The sequence below is a fragment of the Pyxicephalus adspersus genome, chromosome 8, assembly GCF_032062135.1.
Source record: "Pyxicephalus adspersus chromosome 8, UCB_Pads_2.0, whole genome shotgun sequence".
Taxonomy (NCBI): Eukaryota; Metazoa; Chordata; class Amphibia; order Anura; family Pyxicephalidae; genus Pyxicephalus; species Pyxicephalus adspersus.
Genome location: NC_092865.1, coordinates 71505355 through 71523738, shown reverse-complemented (window position 1 = coordinate 71523738; position 18384 = coordinate 71505355). Strand labels below are relative to the sequence as shown.

The window sequence follows — 18384 nt, the reverse complement described above, 5'->3', positions numbered from 1 at the left end:
AGTTTCCACTACTAATCTCTGTATAGGACAAGTACAGTGAGGTGATAGACAACAGAGTAAAATAGCACTATACTAATTGATTGTATTGCTATAAATAGATCCCTAAATATAAAATACAGGTTTTCTATTAAAAAAAGAAACCATGAATAACAAAGAAACATTTGTATAGGTTACCTTAGTGTGAGATTAATATTATGGTAGCATTAGTTTGTGCAGTCAAATGTTAATGTATAGCGATGCATTCCACCTTACCAATACTATTTGTCATGCGATACCAAGGGAGTGCATATGATAGCGCCTCAAACATTTCCGGAGTATGGGTTAAACAAACCTGGTTCGGACTAGCTAATACTATGCAGCAATGCTGAACTCTATGTTCCCAAAGAGGGTGAAAAGATCAATATATTTTACATCTTCGATATACAAATAATTTAATACCAACAAAAATGAGATTTGATTATAATAGTTTTTATGTTTGTGTTCACAATTGTGAATAAGGGATCTATATAAACAAAGAGAGCATCCACACTGTTGACATACAGAGTAGTCTTCACTATTTCTTGCTTTAGAAAGTATTTTGTTTCGACATGCACCTCACTTGGTGCTTCCATGAAAAGTAGCATCTCACAAGAGCTCATTATTCATATATGTCCATACAGAGTCCTTCTCACTTTATCAATGACCTTTCTGTGTTGAATTGGTTCCGGTCTCTCAGTATACAATTGGTATTCACTTGGTTCTGGTCTCTCAGTATACAATTGTTATTCACTGGTAAAGTTAATTTACTATCATTACCATTGTTTACAGTAACTGCATTCAGTGCACTCACATTTGACCAGCTCAGCTCAACCCAGTGCTCTACTAAATCTCCCCACCATCGCTCCCAGTGCATTTATGTCACTTACACATACACATATACAGTTGGTCTTTAAAAGCAAACATTTACATTCTGCCATACGTAACAGTAAAATATACTAAAATATTGCAAATCTGGTGTTGCAGATTTTGGGCTATATGACCTTGTGCTACCGTCTTAGAAATGTGGAAGATAATCACCTTTTAATAATAAAAATAATAAACTGTATAAAATCCTGTGATTCACATATAAAACGATGCAGATTTGTGGCGCAGCCAGAGATTCAGTGATGTCACAGTGTCTGCATATGATATCTATATTTCCATGAAACAGGCGTCTAAATAACCTGTGAAAAAAATAAGAAAAAAGTAAAAGATAAACGTATTTTTTTTTTCTAAATGCTACATCCTATAGTGGTAACTGCCCCTTTAACAAAAAAAAAAATCTGTATGTGTATCCTACGTTGGATATGTAGAACAATGGTCAAGGAAGATAACAAAGGTACAAACCATCTTCACCTGTTATTCTCCTACACTGTTCCGTAGAGCAGCCTTTTCGCGCAGCGCTGCCATTGCAAGCCGCAGATGTTCCTTTAGTTGGTCGATCTCGCGTTCTGAGCGGGACTTAATATTATTGAGCTCCACATAAATGTCTTTGTACTTCTCCGATGCATACCTCTTGTCCTTCAAAAAATTTAAATAAAATTATGCTTTCTTTAAAGAATCACAAAATAATAGGTATATGTTTTTGTAGCTATACTAGTGACCTTGGAACAACACAAATGACTACTCTATGGAGGACATTAATGTCTGGGATTTTAGGGTAATACTCAGGAAACAAAAACCTGAAAAAAATGATAATTCCCATCGACCCAAAGATGAACCAGCAGACTTACTGGTCAGATAATGTAATGACCATTTTTACCTTTGGAATGAGAAGGGAAAACGAGTTCTTTAGTCAACTGCAAGTGCACCCATTGCCCCAATAAGTCTGTACAAACTTCCAACTTCAGCTAGTACATATTTCAAAACAACACTACTGGAATTTATTTTCAAGAATAAATGATACCTTCTGCATGTTCTGGAGATCCTCGCGTAGACATGAGACCTCTTTTCGTAAATACTGCAGTTCATTTTCTTTTACTCGCAGTAATACCTGTATAGAATAGTTAAACAATTACCAAGAGAATGGCAATCTATGACATTTCTGTACAATCGGTTTTACTTTTCTTGCAATAGAGCACCTTAAGGATTGTGCAGGTTTGTGTGTGGATTTTATAGTTTAAACCAATGCTTTGTATCAAATGTCTTAAAATCAGCATCTAATACAGACCACATCTAAACCCAAGAATTAACAGTAAAACTACACTATATAAAAATCTTTGATGCTAACGGCACACACAAAACTACCATCATGCTTGTTACAAGTAAAAAACAAGATTTCTTATACATTATTGACCTATTTGCTTACTGGCAATAGTAGTGGATTTAGACAGCAAAGGACCCCTATGCAAGCACAATTTTTACCCCTACCCTGGGACAGTTGGGGTATCATACAGAATTATTCACACTTTTTATTTGCCATTAACCTCCTGGGCGGTTCATTTCTGTTCAGTTTTATATGTCTAAAAGTGGTACATTGTTTTTCATGGAAATTTTACAGTATAATAATATAATAGTATGAGTATAATAAAGCTTGAAACACAAAATCATGTCAAAATAATAAATTAAAAAACAAATTATATATATATATATATATATATATATATATATATTTTTAACTTTTTAAAATTTAAAAAAATAAATCAATATTATACTCATACTATTACAATATACTGTAAAATAAATTTTCATGAACAATGCACTGCTTTTACACATATAAATCCATTGTATTGCATGAAATACAGTTATTTTGTACTGAATTTATTACAAATAGATTTGAATTTCCTGCCCCGCCCCGAACGAAACGTCCGCACGCACTGTCGTCACCCAGAACTCCTGGTGACTCATCGGGTGCAGAGGACGCCCGTCCTGTATATATAACTGTATATATAACTGTATATATAACTGTATATATATATATATATATATATATCTGTACAGTAGCATGTATAAATGTATAATAAATATATATATATATATATAAAAAATGATTTGAATTTCTCGCTGATCCTCCCGACCGCACCGACGTCACCGGGAAACCCCGGAGAACGTCTCTGCAGTTTGCGGCTGAACATCGAAGAGGAAGGACGTGTCCCCAGGACCTGCGGGGACCAGCAGGACGACGGGGGATGCCGACGGAACAAGGTAAGTGGGTTTTTTTCAAGGTTTAGGCGCCCGAGTGTGACTCGGGATTACCACTTTTTGCAGGTAAAATCTTCCCCGAGTCACACTCGGGATTACCGCTAGGGTAGGGTAAATAAATGCATTATATTTGCTCACTGTAAGAGAACAGATGAGTTTTGAGGAGACCATGAAAAACATTTTATAATATAATTAGTGGATTTTTTTTCTTTTTTAGGCATTGGATACAGGAATATTTGAATTGGACCTGCATTATTTTCATATGAATGTCAGTAATGTACTTTGCTGGCAACATCAATACCTCAAGCTCAGTGCAGTTTTTCTCTCCTGTTTGTAACCGTCCGTCATTTGGACCATTACCAGACATAAATGTTCGGAGCTTTGAAATCTCTTCTGATAGCCGATTATTGAGTTCCTGGAAGAAAAAAAAACCCTTATGCAGTTAGGATGTGTTGAAAGACAAATTAAACTCTCTACTCCAATAAGCAGCCGATGCAGATATAGATTTGACAAAGCACATTTTTAGGATAGTCCTGAACGCACTGCATGTGTTTTTATCTACCTACTGATTCTGTAATTTGTTACTACTGGTGAACAGATAAAAAGTAATTCTAATCCATAATATGAAGAAACCTGTCATGCAGTGCCAGCTCTATTATTTGTATTTTTTAATTCTTTGTACTGCTAGATTGCTATTTGTATACTGCAACAATTACCGTACATATGACATGGCATTCCTTAAATCTTCTATTCTTCTATTGTATCTAAACATATGTTTAAGGCATATCAAATCAACAGCACTTGAAATGACCTATGAGATCGCTGGAGAAACCATTGGCAAAGTGGTTAGTGGAAATAAAAGAGCAGTTCAGGACACCAATCTTTGTTTTTAATGTGTGAGACTAAGTACTGTATAAAAAAAAAAATAGGGAATTAAATCAACTTAACCAATACTAGAAAATGTGATTATGGTACTTCTTTGCGGCACTTGCCTGATTCTGTCTCACCAATTCTTGTGCTTCCTGCTGGCATCTCTGTAGCTCTCGCTCCCGCTCTGCAGCAGCCTGATTTAGTGCTCCTATCTCCAGACACTTCTGCGAGTAACGTTCCGACAGGGTCTGCAGCTCTCGTCTTAAAGCTTCCATATCAGATCTAGTAACAGGAGGTGCAATAGACAAGGATTTAATGAAAATACAGCAGAGGGATAAGCAACACAATAAATAGGAGCATGTTTAAAAAAAAAAAAAAAAAAAAAGCTGATGTCCCAGATGTTTAGCCAGCTTTAGACTGTACAAACAATTTGTTTTCATCACTGCCACTTTTCGGTTATGGCAGCTTCTCAGTGTGTCTAAATATAACCGCAGTGTCTAAGGCAACATACACACGTCAGATGATTTTCGTAAGATTATGACTTAAGGGCTGGTATCCGGCGAGAATCTGATGTGTGTGTAAAGCGGCATCCGGCGGATCAATGAACAACCACGACTGCAATACAAGTGAAGGGGAGAGAGCGCAGTGGGGTGCTGCTCCGTCGTTCTCCCCTCTCCATAGAGCAGAATGGTGCTGTATGTACATCACTCCTTCATGCATCTTTCAGTCTTTTGTTGTTGGAAAGGATTGTGAAAGATCCTTTCCAATGACAAAAGTCAAAACGTGTGTACATAGCCTAACACGATTCAAACATGCTGATTAATGCATTCTAAGAGTGACCAGTCAGATATACCCACTCAAACAACCTACACACACACACAACGTCAGGAGTGAAAAAAAGGTAGAGCCAATATATGCTTTATGACAAAGATCTCCTCCTACAGTATACAACCCAATAATATCCATGATTTATAGGAACATTTGGATAATTACATTCAGTTTTACCCTTTCCCAATATAAGCTACATGATCTTTTTTATACCATGTGGATTTAGGAGTTTGGGTTCGCCATATGAGTTTGGCCATATAAAGTACAACTTCCAATGCCCCATTTCAGTCAGTCATTGGGCTTTTTAGAGAGAATATGAATTTGCTTCAGCACACTAAATAACATCCAGTTATGGTTTAGATCTACTTTAAGGCTTATAAGGAGCACTATGTATCACACAAAATATAAAACAGAGAATGTACATACTGGTGTTGTCGTCGTAACATCTCATTTACAGATGATCCTCCATGTTGGAATGTACGAGCCTTCTCCACTTCTCTTTGCAGTTCTTCCTTGTGGGCAGCTCTGATTGCCTCAATTACTTTAGAAAATAATTGTATGTTATTTTGAAAATATTTTGTTTGCTTAAAACAAAATAATAACCAGAAAATGTTGCAAAGAACAAAGAATAAAATTTTGTCAAATCACTGAACAAAATAATCAAATCAAACAAATAAAATCAAATCAATAATCAAAACAAAAAATATTAGAAGCCAACAAATAAATACAGAAATCCAATATATAAATCGATGTCTTCAGCAGTAAGGAGAAGGAGCTTGATAATGTACATTAATGGTTTGAAAAAAAATATCCTATTTGTGATTTTACATTTAATTTAAGAAAAACAAAACATTCACAATCACATTTTCCTTTAAATTGGAAATATCTGTATCATTAAACAAATTTCATTCCAAGCTTTTTTTTCCCCGAAGTAAGACAATTTCTAAGTACTAGAAGGATCAGCCTTTATGTAAAGATGTATTTAAGTATTAGGTGGAATCCAATGAACCAGGACATTTGCTGGTTTTAGGTTCTCTGGGGATTCCAGCTTGGAGATCTCCCAGGCGTTGTTTTTAGTTGTGTTCCTTAATTGTAATTAAGTGCAAACAAAACGGTCACCAAACTAAGCAACAGAAAACATTAATACAAACTTCAAGTTACTAGAATATAGTAAAACAACTAAAAATTTTGCCTATTTTTGTACTATAACAAATATTATTTTAGGTGTCCTCATTCTACTAGCATACTTTCTTGCATAAGTCCATAGTCCAATAGTTTAACAAGAACTCTGCAGTAAAAATTAGGAATGGTGAGCAGACAGGTTGTTTGCTACCCTTCCTATATGCAATCGTTTCACATGCACAGCTCAGTGTATGATCCTGACATACCTAACTGCTGGTCATGAATACATTTGCGTGCATTCCGGACTTACCAGATGCTGTAGCTGCAGCTTCCTCTGCTAACAACTGGTCTTTTTCTTGTTGCAGTCTCTGAATCTCCCACTCATGATGTCTCTGAAGTTCAGACAGAAGCTGCTTGTGAGAAGACTCCATCTGAGACAGACTGTATTCACAGGCTTCCTGTAACACAGACATGACAGTCTAAGAACTAATGCAGCTAAATCACCATGTAGGGCCAAGGCATGCATTTGTGTAGTAAAGAGAACAATATAAAGTACATTAGTAACTTGTGTATTTTATCAGTATCACATTGCAATGGTCTAAAGTACAACATGCTGTGTTTTGAACATAGACAATGTTCCTGATCTTGGAACAAAGTAAACGTGTCAGGTCAGCTATAGTACACTGGTATGAAAATTATTCATACTCAAGAACAAGCATATTTTGATACAGGCTGTCAGAGATTGCTATATAAGATTAGACTTGCCTGAGAAATAAATCCTGTAGGAGCTGTCCCTTCAAATCCCCCTTTCTGGGATTCTATTTCTTTCTTTGCTTTTTCGAGTTGTATCTTTAAACTCTGTATCTAAATAAAAGTGTAAAAAATTTACAATTAAAACAATGTTACAATAGACCCAAAAAAATGACCCATATAAAACCGATGATTTTATTGCATTTGATGCCCCCCCCAAAAAAAAAAAAAAAGTTTGCCAATTTCACGCATGGGTCAGGTGAAATAGGAAGAAGAAGAGAAGATGGCGGTGCCCAGAGAGCCGGCTCCGGGACGAATGCTGGGACTACGCGAGAACTGATGTAGGACACCCCCGGAGGGATTGGACTGCCCTGTGGGATTAAAGGTAAGTGGATTTTTTTTTTTGCCGTTTTTGGGTTTAGTTCCTCTTTACCATGCGATATTATTATCAATTTTTATTTACACCGATGTTTTGCATTTTATATATTAAATGTAGCATTACTTTCATGAAATTTTCATTTGCCTTCTTTTTATTCACATGTTTTCTTTTTTTACAGAAATAGGAGTTCTTCTATAAGTTGTTTAATTGACCCTAATGTATTTTGCTACATTTGTGGTGAATATTCCCAGCAAAAACATTACAGAATTTGTGAAACAAGCATATCTTGCATATTTTAGTAAAACTGGGGGACCAAGATAAGTATTGGGCTCCCCATATGGTGTGCAAAACGTGTGTAGAGTGTCTACGTCAGTGGAAAAATGTAAAACTGAAAAGTTAGAAACTTGGTGTACCTATAATATGGCAAGAGCCCAAAAATCATCATAATGATTGTTATTTTTGTGCTGTGAATATAAAAGGTTTCAATCATTACAAGAAAAGCAAGTTGGAGTACGGTGATTTGGAATCAGCAAGATGACCTGTGCCGCATGGTGCTGATGTTACCATACCAGTGTTCAGTCCCTGATATTCCTGTATCCGACATGGAGGATATACAGGGAGTGTAATCCAGGAGTTAGCAGTGGAAGTGAATATGAAGGAAGTGTTTCATCAAACCAGCAGTTCTCCCAAGAAGAGCTTGACGATTTAATACGTGACCTAAGTCTGCCAAAACAGGCATCTGAACCTAAAGCATCCAGGCTAAAAGAAAAGAACTGTCTGAGACCGGAAGATAAAATAACGGTTTATAGGACAAGAAGACTGGCGGCTTTTCATAGACAGTTCCACTCTAAGTTTGAAATCTGTTTTACTGCATATTAGCAACTGCTATGCATCTATTCCAATTGGTCCAATAGAAGAATATGAAAATATCCAAATGGTCTTACAAAAGCTTTGCTATCATGAACACCAATGGTCCATTTTTGTTAATTTAAAAATGGTGAACTTCCTACTTGGACAGCAAAGTGGATACACAAAGTAGCCATGTTTCATCTGCCTGTAGGATATTAGAGCAAAGCAGGATTACTGGAAAAAAGTGACATGGCCTCCATGGGAAAGCATGAAAAAGGTGCAGCGACTTCATTAACGAGCCAATGGTTGACAAAGAAAAATCATTCTCCCCCTACAACACATAAAGTTGGGATTAATGAAGCAATTTGTTAGAGCTCTGAACAAGGACGGTGATCGATTCAAATACATTTGTAGATTCTTCCCTGGATTGAGTACTGAAAAATAAAAGCAGGAATCTTGGATAGACCCCAGATTCGGAAACTGATAAATGATTCAAATTTCACAAGTTACATGACTGATAGTGAAACTTCTGCCTGGCACAGCTATGTCATGGTTGTCAAGAACCTCTTGGGTAACCATAAAGCACAAATTTATGAAGAACTGGTACAAAACTTGCTCCTAAACTTTAATAATTGGGATGCCACTATGAGCATAAAAGGTACACTATCTCCATAGCCATTTGCAAAAATTACCAGAAAACCTTGGTGATTTCAGTGAGGAACAAGGGGAGAGGTTCCATCAAGATATAAAGGTGATGGAAGAAAGGTATCAGATGGGATAGACACATGATGGCAGACTACTGCTGGAGCCTTCAACGTGATTGTCCTGATAATCAAAATAAAAGGAAATCATACAAATGGAATTTTTCAAGGGCTTGTTTGTGATTAGTTCTGTAAATATATTGAATATAGAATATATTGACAAAGTATTTCAAGATTTAATTTATTTAAATTTTATTTATTTTGGATACGTAGGCATATCAAGTTTAATTTTGCTTAAATTTTCATGTTTCACTAGTTTTCTATGAAGTTATTATTGAGGTAAATATTTCAAAAACTAGAGCCAATCTAGCAAAACCAATACCGTATGTGGAATCTGTGCACCAAACATAACCTAAAATGACTTTAATCTGTTTGGCAAAAAAATTTTTGTTGGCCGGTGTAATATACAGTAACCCAAAGCCCACATGCAGTGAGTCTCCTCAATCCCCTCTTGATAAGAGCTTCTCCTTCAAGGAAGGATTTTACATCAGTATACCACCAAAGTGTGGGTTTTAGTCCATTTTAACAGCTTAAAACATGGGTTGTAATGGGCTGTTTGCTTGAAATGGGGTATGTGTGCACATTCTGGGCACAGGTTCACTAAGAATTATCCAAATCATACAACTTACCTGTTTTTCAAGTGCTATTGTATTCTCTCCCATAGTTTTGCTTTTGTTTCCTGTAAGCAAACAAGTAAGAGGAGTCTGTTTTGTCTCCCGCAATGGTAGCCGCTCCATCTCTTTCCATTTGGCTTCAATATCTTCATTAAGCCGCTGCTTCTGATCTTCAGTAAGAGGCGTAGAGGAAGTTCGACGGGTGCTTGGTGTGTCACCTCCTGCAGGAGCTTCAAACCAGCGTTTTCTCTCTTCTAATCTCTGATCTCGCTCTTCCCCAGGGGAGAGTGGCGATAGCTCTACATAGTCAAATGAACCTTGTCTTGATCCTACCAATTCTATTTTTCTCTGCCTTACTTCTGAACCCAGACGCAGTTCATCTGGCCTTGGTGTAGCACGAGGGGCCACAAATGTATTTTCCTTATTACTTTCAGACAACCTAAAATATAAAGCAAAAGAGATACTAAAACATTGTCCTTATTGCAGGCCTACACCGCACAAAAACTACCATTATTTTTAGGTACAAAAAATTATACAAAGTACATTCGTTCTGAACATCATATTTTGACCCATAAAATGTCTTTTATCCTGGTACCTCCCCTTTACCTAAATATTCTAGATGTGTGTATCCGCATTTTGTGTCTATCCCTAAATCTAAGTCTGCAAAATGTAAGCCATGTTCTCTAGATCTCCTGCCGCCTCATTTACACTTTAAAGCATAAAATAAGGGTTGCCAAGCACCACTAAGTTCTTTTTATTAAAGTTAGATTAAATGTCTACATGTATATTATAGCTGCACTACCTTTAGGATAGTATTAGTAGTACAAGAACTCATTATAATATTTATTTGATGTAGCAGGAATGGTGAGGCTTTCTGATTTTTACCTCGGGAGAGCCACCTGCAAGTTATTCTTTTAGCAAGTCAAATACAAAAACATGGAATACTGAATACACCTATTGTGGATGTACAGGTGGATTTGTCTGGTATGTGCCCTTGTGAACATCTTGTGTCCTCCTTCCCACACTTTTTGGGATCAGAGTGACTTGATAAAAAGAAGTTATGGCTGTTATGCCCTGATGGGTCATTAGTAAGAAAGCAGCTGGTAATATACAACATTTTATTCTCATACTAACAATTGCAAGTTTAAGCATGTGATCTCTGATTAGTAATATATCTTTAAGACAAGAAGAATTGAACAAATGAAAAATTGTCTTGCATGCTATACATTTGTTAGGAATTGGCTACACTGACAGCAGTTTGATATGCCAGGACAATTATTAACTGTACATTTTAGTATTTTTAAAAAGTATTTTTGCAAAACTACTTTTATCTGTTTGGTGGAAAAAATAAATCATAGTTATGACAGAGTTACAACTAGCGTTAGACAGGGCTTCCCCCATTCCCCACCAGTATTTAGGCAGCTTTAAATCTGGAGCTATTGTTGTGTAGGAATAACTTGAATCTATATATCTCGTCTCGTTCAGTCCAAATCTCATAAGACTGCATGCAAAATATTATTTTATATATATTTTTCACTTACAACCCCAACATTTTTTACTAACAAACCTACATTTATTTGCTCCTTTTTTCAAATATTGCGATCCTACAACAATAATTTAAAAATTCAATTTCCATTTTTAAATTACTATGGCATCATAAACACTCTAGCATTTAGTAAAAAAAAAAATCCTTACCATCTAAAAAAAAATACAGGGGACTAGGCACCCCAAAATATTATCTGTATTGGGCTGCTGTAGTCCTCACGAGAATTATTGATTGGTTATTTTATTCCAAGTGTAAACAATAGGTTGTAATGGAATAGTCTTCCTTTCCCTTATCTTTCATCTTGTTACCCTCGAACACTGAACCCTCTTTAGCCAATCCCCATAAAACCCACTGACAGCCCACTGTTGATCCGGATTGCCTCATGGAATCAGGAAGGATTTTTTTCCCCTGTTAAAGCAAATTGTACCCGGGGTTTTTTTTGCCTTCCTCTGGACCATCTGTTTTATATCTGGGATATGTTTATTTCCCTAGTGGTTGAACTTGATAGACTTATGTCTTTTTTCAACCTAACCTACTATGTAACTATGTACCCACCACCATGACTACTCTGGTGAAAGTGTCTTTTCTGGTCTCCCTTTTTCATGCCCCCTTAGCCCATTTTTTTAAAATCCTGCCATCTCCCCTGAGGTGCAACCTAAGAGCTTAAGTAAGAGATATCAATGTAGTATACACAGAAGTTTTATCCGCCAATATTTCACAAATGTCTGGGGTTACCTCCAAATTACACAATTTGTAAATTCTATTATTTCCAAAGATACATTTTTTTGACCCCATATATCTCATACATTTGAATGCCTGTGTCTCTTACAAGCTTTTTAGAGGCGGAATCTCACTGCTGTACAGATGGTTGTGCCCTACTCCCACTGGGAAACCAGCTTTTTTTGTCATCAATGGGAGTCAGAATTTAAATGTTCTATTTCTGTATTCCATTAGTTGACTATTTTTTGTCCATAAATCTTTCATTTCTCTCCAGCTACAGGAATCCAGGTATTTGTTATTTTTTCATTCATACCATACTGTTGGAAACTGCACAAAATATATCTTTGTTAGTATCCTATGTTGGCAGTGTCCTGATTCTCCAGGCATTCTTACACACTTTTTCTTGTCCTATCCCACAATTCGACCATTTCATTACACCATGTTACTACCAACTGCCCCCCCCCATACCTTTTAAACTGAAGGTTCAACTGTGCTTTTAAATGCTTACAACTTACTTTGTTACATCAGGTATGCTCACTGGGTGCACATTCTTTCTCAGAGCCTCAATCCAATTCCTGCGTATGCCAGAAGTCATAGCGGACAGTGTGAACACACCTTCATTTGTCTGAAAGAAACATGTGAAAAGAAAATGCATGAAGAACTCAGGAATGCAAACACATGTAAACACCTTTACAAATTTACATTGTATTTAAAGTGTTCATATGTCTGTAAAGGTTCTCGTTCATCCAGATCATAGTGCACCTATTATTTATTGTCTTTTAACATAAACTTTTGGGGTGCTTGTTCACTGAAGTAATGTGTTCACTAAGGATGCGTACACACAATAGACTTTTGTCGTTGGAAAGGATTTTTCATGATCCTTTACAACGACAAAAGACTGAAAGATGCATGAATGAGTGATGTACATACAGCACCGTTCTGCTCTATAGAGGGGGGAGAACGAGCGAGCGGCACCCTGCTGTGCTCCCTATCCTTCATTTGTATTGCAGTCGTCCGGTCAATCATGAATGCGCCAGGACTGATCTATGAACGTCGGACGAGCACTGTACACTTTAGATTCTCCTCTGATACTAGCCCAAAAGAGATAATTGCATGAGAATCATCTGATGTGTGTACATAGCCTAATTCACTGTATTTCTTTATTCTACTCTTGATCTATGTATGATTCACATCTCTGAGCTCAGTGCTCATTTGGAGAATACCAGGCAATCCCGGCTTCTCAATGATTGCTTGGACTGAATGAACTTCTGTGTGCCTGCATGAGAGTTACATCATTCTAGCCAATAAAAATAGCCAAAGGAAGAAGATAGCAGCGCCTTGTAACAGAACAGAAACAGGGAATATGGTCGGGTTTGATTCCGCATTAAGGATTACCACCTATCCAGACTTCCTGACAACAAGGGTCGGATTATAAAATTGTAACAGAGCGGCAGAGTTAAACTCCTAGTAAGCATCCAAAGTTGGAGAACCGATGGCAGCCATACTAGGCTTGGCAATTCAATCTAGGGTTAACCTCAAATACCATGCGCCAGAAGTGCAGCAGTTAAAATGGATTAACGGCAGGAGGTCGTCATCTGTGACTGTGTAATATGTTGGCGCTATATAAATCCTGTTTATTATTAATAATAAATCTGTGAGACTACCTTCCAAGTAAGAGACATCTATCACAATCAGCAGAACAACTCTGTGTATAGGGGTGCCAAAAGTTGAGAATAAAGAATATTGTCTAATATTAGGGTGCTTCCCCCTCCACATTCGTCAACTCAGGAGCGTCAGCCCATTGTTTAAGATCAGGCTTCCTCAGATCCATAAGGATTTTAAAAGACGTGTTCTGCAGAATCTGTAGGATGAGGGCCTTCAGGACCTATAAGCAGATCCACAACTCTTTTTTCTGGTGCAAATGATTATCTTCAGAAGGAAAGTTTCTGCTGACTACAACTTGGACTGAGGGGAACTGCTCCACAATGGTGGGGATGCTGGGAACTGGTGAGGCCTTCCTACAGTAAACAGCTGTATCTTAGGATTGCAGATGGTTCATAACTGACATAAAGTGGGCAGCACTAGTCAACCAGTTTTCAGGAAGGGCCATGATAGATATTGTTGAAGATGCTTACACGATGAATATAGCTCCTTCATGGAACACCTGACCATGCTCAGCCTGGCCACACATACCCAATAACTTGATCTTTAAAATATATTTGAATCCCAACAATACATTTCTTTAATTTGTAAGGGCAGCGAAGGTACAAAGAAAAATTGGATAAATCAGGTATTTTGTTGTATTTTCAGAATCTTAAAATGTAAAAATTATAAGTGTATATGTACTGCAAAGATGTAAATTGCCCAAAGTAAATTTTTCAAACACAATCATAAGTTACAGCTGTGTAAGTTTCTTGAACCCAAACAGTGTTACAGGAGTAGTGTTTTACAACTTTTACAATTTCAGAACACCCAATTATAAGGACCATGCTTTTAGAGCCATTATAGATTGGAAGTATTTCCAGCTCATAGCAGTAACAACCTGCACTAGTAATAAGGTGAGTATTAGAGGGATCATGTTTGGTTTTAACAATTACCAGTATTAGGGTGGTAAGGGTTAAAGTGAAGTTAGATTTCAGATACTTCAGGTACTTTCCTCAGTACAGGACATTACCACAAACATTCTGTAATATACAATGTATAGATGCACTCACTCTAAATAGCACATGTTTGAATATCATTTTTTTTTATTTAAAGTCATGCAATCCCTACAAAATAAATTATGCTCACATGAATCTGGAAACCATAATTCCTCTGCACAGGGAATTCAGGCACGTCAGTGCAAGTCCGGAGATCAATCTCACCATCAAGCTCATCTGCCTAAGGAAAAAATGTTGATGTTAAATTCTGTGCATTCTCTCCTTGGGCTGCAATACCTAATTTGCTTTAAATATGCTTGGCCTTTAAAGACTGAAATCAAGTCATTCCTATCACAAAAGGTAATTAAAGTACTATACGCACAAACACAATTACTCCACCAAACAGAGGTATCAGTTTTGTGATAAAGAGGTCAATAAAAGGCTTTTTTAATATTTCCTGCGAATAATAGTCTTACCAAACCAATGCTGCATTTACCTACTGTCAGTTCAGGGGACTCTACATAGACACAAGATCTGTCAAGAGTTTAGAGACGCATGGCTCATTTATGTCTAATAGCCTTACAAATGCTTTCTAATAAACTGTTTGCTAAAGCCTATTTTTACAATGCAGATGCTGGAAACTAATTTGTGTTTGTCATTGTCTGAAATAAAAAATAGATTCCCTGAAGGCTGCTAGAATGAGCAATAAGCACACCCTCTCCCTTTTTTCACCTCTCTACTAAAGCGGGATCCCTTAGAGATACCAGAACCACTCCTTAACTTCTGTTCCCTCTATTGGCTGCAGCAAAGGACTAGGCCTGAGTAAAGTGGAGACTAAACACAGTAAGCCCCTAGAACTTCAAGGAATCCTACTACTGGTCAGGTGTAAGTTTTTAGCTAGGGGGTGCAGAGGGTCATTTTTTAAAACAGAATCTTAAATCTTGTATTTTTGATGGCTTCCCGGCATAACATGAATTATACAGCACTAGGTCTTACCAATTACAAATCATAAATTTATTTAGCAATATATTAGGACACTCCAAAATTTAATATTCTAGTGCTGAGCTAAATGATCCGGATCATGGGTTATTACAGGGTACTCAGGATTTTCCTGTTTTAGTAAATGTTAAACATAAATTTTACCTGGAGAAGTTAAACTTGGATTTATGAATTTTCAAAGTATTAAACATTTGGAAATTNNCAGTTCAGGGGACTCTACATAGACACAAGATCTGTCAAGAGTTTAGAGACGCATGGCTCATTTATGTCTAATAGCCTTACAAATGCTTTCTAATAAACTGTTTGCTAAAGCCTATTTTTACAATGCAGATGCTGGAAACTAATTTGTGTTTATCATTATCTGAAGTAAAAAACAGATTCCCTGTAGGCTGCTAGAATGAGCAATAAGCACACCCTCTCCCTTTTTTCACCTCTCTACTAAAGCGGGATCCCTTAGAGATACCAGAACCACTCCTTAACTTCTGTTCCCTCTATTGGCTGCAGCAAAGGACTAGGCCTGAGTAAAGTGGAGACTAAACACAGTAAGCCCCTAGAACTTCAAGGAATCCTACTACTGGTCAGGTGTAAGTTTTTAGCTAGGGGGTACAGAGGGTCATTTTTTAAAACAGAATCTTAAATCTTGTATTTTTGATGGCTTCCTGGCATAACATGAATTATACAGCACTAGGTCTTACCAATTACAAATCATAAATTTATTTAGAAATATATTAGGACACTCCAAAATTTAATATTCTAGTGCTGAGCTAAATGATCCGGATCATGGGTTATTACAGGGTACTCAGGATTTTCCTGTTTTAGTAAATGTTAAACATAAATTTTACCTGGAGAAGTTAAACTTGGATTTATGAATTTTCAAAGTATTAAACATTTGGAAATTTTATAGACTCCAGATTCTCCAGAAATCCCAATTGCCCTAATATATCAGTTCACTTATATTCGGATATTATTCATTACCATCAAAGTGTCAATAATGTAAATATAGAGATAACAACATTCTCCCAATGTAGGTATGAAAATTACTAAACTTTAGTACTTGCCAAGCAAAGCGCTTTTTCTCCATTTTTTTTTTATAAATACTCTACCTGACACTGTTAGGGGATAACCACTTGGTCGATTGTCCCAGTCAGTCCCCACAGTATTTTATTTTAGGGAATGCAGTTAGTGATATAGCCTGATGCAAGCTAGGTTTAATAACAAAGTCTTCATGACACCACCCAAAAACCAGTTTTCTTACCTCTTCAGCATTAGAATCCCTGTAATATTTGAGGCTGGAGTCTGTGAGAACAAACCAATGTTTCTTCCACTAGGAGAGAAAGAATGAATGTTAAGGTGACTGGTGTCATCTCTGGTCCTCACACATAACATGCATTACAGAAGCAGTAAGTTATATAAACCACCTTGTCTTTGACTATATTTCAAGATTAAGACAGCAACCCAGAAGCAAAACAACAAAAATATTCAGCTGTTTTGATTAAATACAGTATGTGTATAGGAAATGTACCAAATGCTATAGAGCCGTCAGTCTACCCTAAAGTACAATGAACAAGAAACCAGCATATTTCAGGTAAAAAATACTATATCATATAGCAGGTAAAGACCAGGCTGGCATTTTTCCCACTATATTTATAAAGACAGAGGTAAAAATATTGCATTGGTTTAATCTTCATTGCTATGTTAGTCAATGTGTGAATTTTTGTAAAGCTGTATACAATATCTTTAGGACAGGTGTGCATAGAAGCATGACATTAGACATTAAGATGGTTCCTGCATCTTGCTCAGAGCTTCCTGATGTTTGCTGCAGGAAGTACAACTACAAAATGAGTCATTACATACAAAGGGTAAATTAGGAGCTATGTGTTGTTTGCACAGCATACGTTAACCAGGTGGACTAAGATAACCCATCATAAATGATGATTGTGATAACAGTTGTTTCCTCTTCCATTAAACAGCTTCAAAATCAATAAACTAAGTTATAAAATGTGGCAAGATACTGATGATACTGTTTTTAGAAGAAAACGAACAGTGTAAGGTTTGTTTGTATGAGATTCTAAAATTTTGCATGATGGAACCGGACTTACCAATATGGGTACTACCACAATAATCCCCTGTATACAGACACTTCATAAAAACATGAATACATTATACAATTTATATATATAATAATAAAAAAAAAAAACTAGTCATGCAAAACATGTTTATATTTATTTGATAAAATTTAGATGCATTAAACAAACCATGTGAACTTGAAAAGCTAAGACAGTTATAGATTGTATCATGCAAAACAATAAAAATGGTATATAACATATTGTGCAGTGCTAGGTAATATGTTGGAGCTATATAAATATTGTATAGTAATACATATGTATAATCTATCAAAGGAGCAAAGCTTTTTCTGTTGTCATAAAAATAAAAAAAGAATATGTTCTCACCTCTCCATTGCCATCAAGTAGGGACATCCATCCTTTCTTGAAATTCAACAGGTCTGGCTGTAGGAAAGAAACATTAAGTGTAACTAAAATAGCTGGACATAGGAACAAGTGCAGCACAATAAAAAAAGGGAATGATCACGCCATACCTCTGGATCTGTGAATGCTGTACTGGGCAACATGGAGATACCTTACTTTGTGATCGCTACACCGGTCTTGTTTACACTTTCATACCTGACCACTACTTGCTCTTTCTTGGAATGACAAAAAAAAAAATCTTTTGAATCGTATTCCCTGAGAGCTTGGGAAATAAGAAAGCAGATCCCCGTACTCTTTAAAGCCTTGACTTTGTGACCTTCCCTTGGATTATGTCACTTGCCCCTTTTCTTTCATCTCTCCTGCAGTACCTCTATATACCAAGTTAAAAATGAACAGCCTAGTAAAAAGCCTATTACTGTATCTTTACATTTATATGGCTAACTTGCTATCGTTAGTATTCTCACTGCCATAAGCACTGTCTTATCTGACATTTAGCTGTGTTCCCCTCTCCTTTCCTTCTCTAGTTACACTTGTGTGTATGAAAGGGACACAAGTCATTCCCACCCCTTGGCCCGAATCCTACATCTAGGAGGGCAAAGAGGGGCAGAGAGACATCTGAGGTATAGAGCAGATTCAATTACAGGTTGTGAATACCATATAGG

The 18384-nt window shown here is 36.6% G+C and overlaps 1 protein-coding gene across 3 annotated transcripts; it reads right to left on the bottom strand.

Moving 5' to 3' along the window:
* Nucleotides 1–447: 447 nt before the first annotated feature.
* Nucleotides 448–17880, bottom strand: TRIOBP (TRIO and F-actin binding protein). 3 transcript variants are annotated; one of them, XM_072421121.1, is made up of 14 exons: nucleotides 17833–17880; nucleotides 17687–17743; nucleotides 16492–16560; nucleotides 14389–14478; nucleotides 12114–12223; nucleotides 9348–9771; nucleotides 6741–6843; nucleotides 6290–6433; nucleotides 5284–5398; nucleotides 4152–4311; nucleotides 3461–3574; nucleotides 1925–2011; nucleotides 1366–1539; nucleotides 448–1202 (listed from the first exon to the last, which is right to left on the bottom strand). In XM_072421121.1, exons 1-13 carry the CDS (start codon nucleotides 17863–17865, stop codon nucleotides 1378–1380), a joined length of 1668 nt encoding a protein of 555 aa, XP_072277222.1. In that variant the 5' UTR covers nucleotides 17866–17880; the 3' UTR covers nucleotides 448–1202; nucleotides 1366–1377. The 3 variants fall into 3 exon arrangements, with proteins under 3 accessions (XP_072277222.1, XP_072277221.1, XP_072277223.1); XM_072421120.1 differs by having other exon boundaries at nucleotides 1375–1539; XM_072421122.1 differs by having other exon boundaries at nucleotides 1375–1539; nucleotides 4167–4311.
* Nucleotides 17881–18384: the final 504 nt, after the last annotated feature.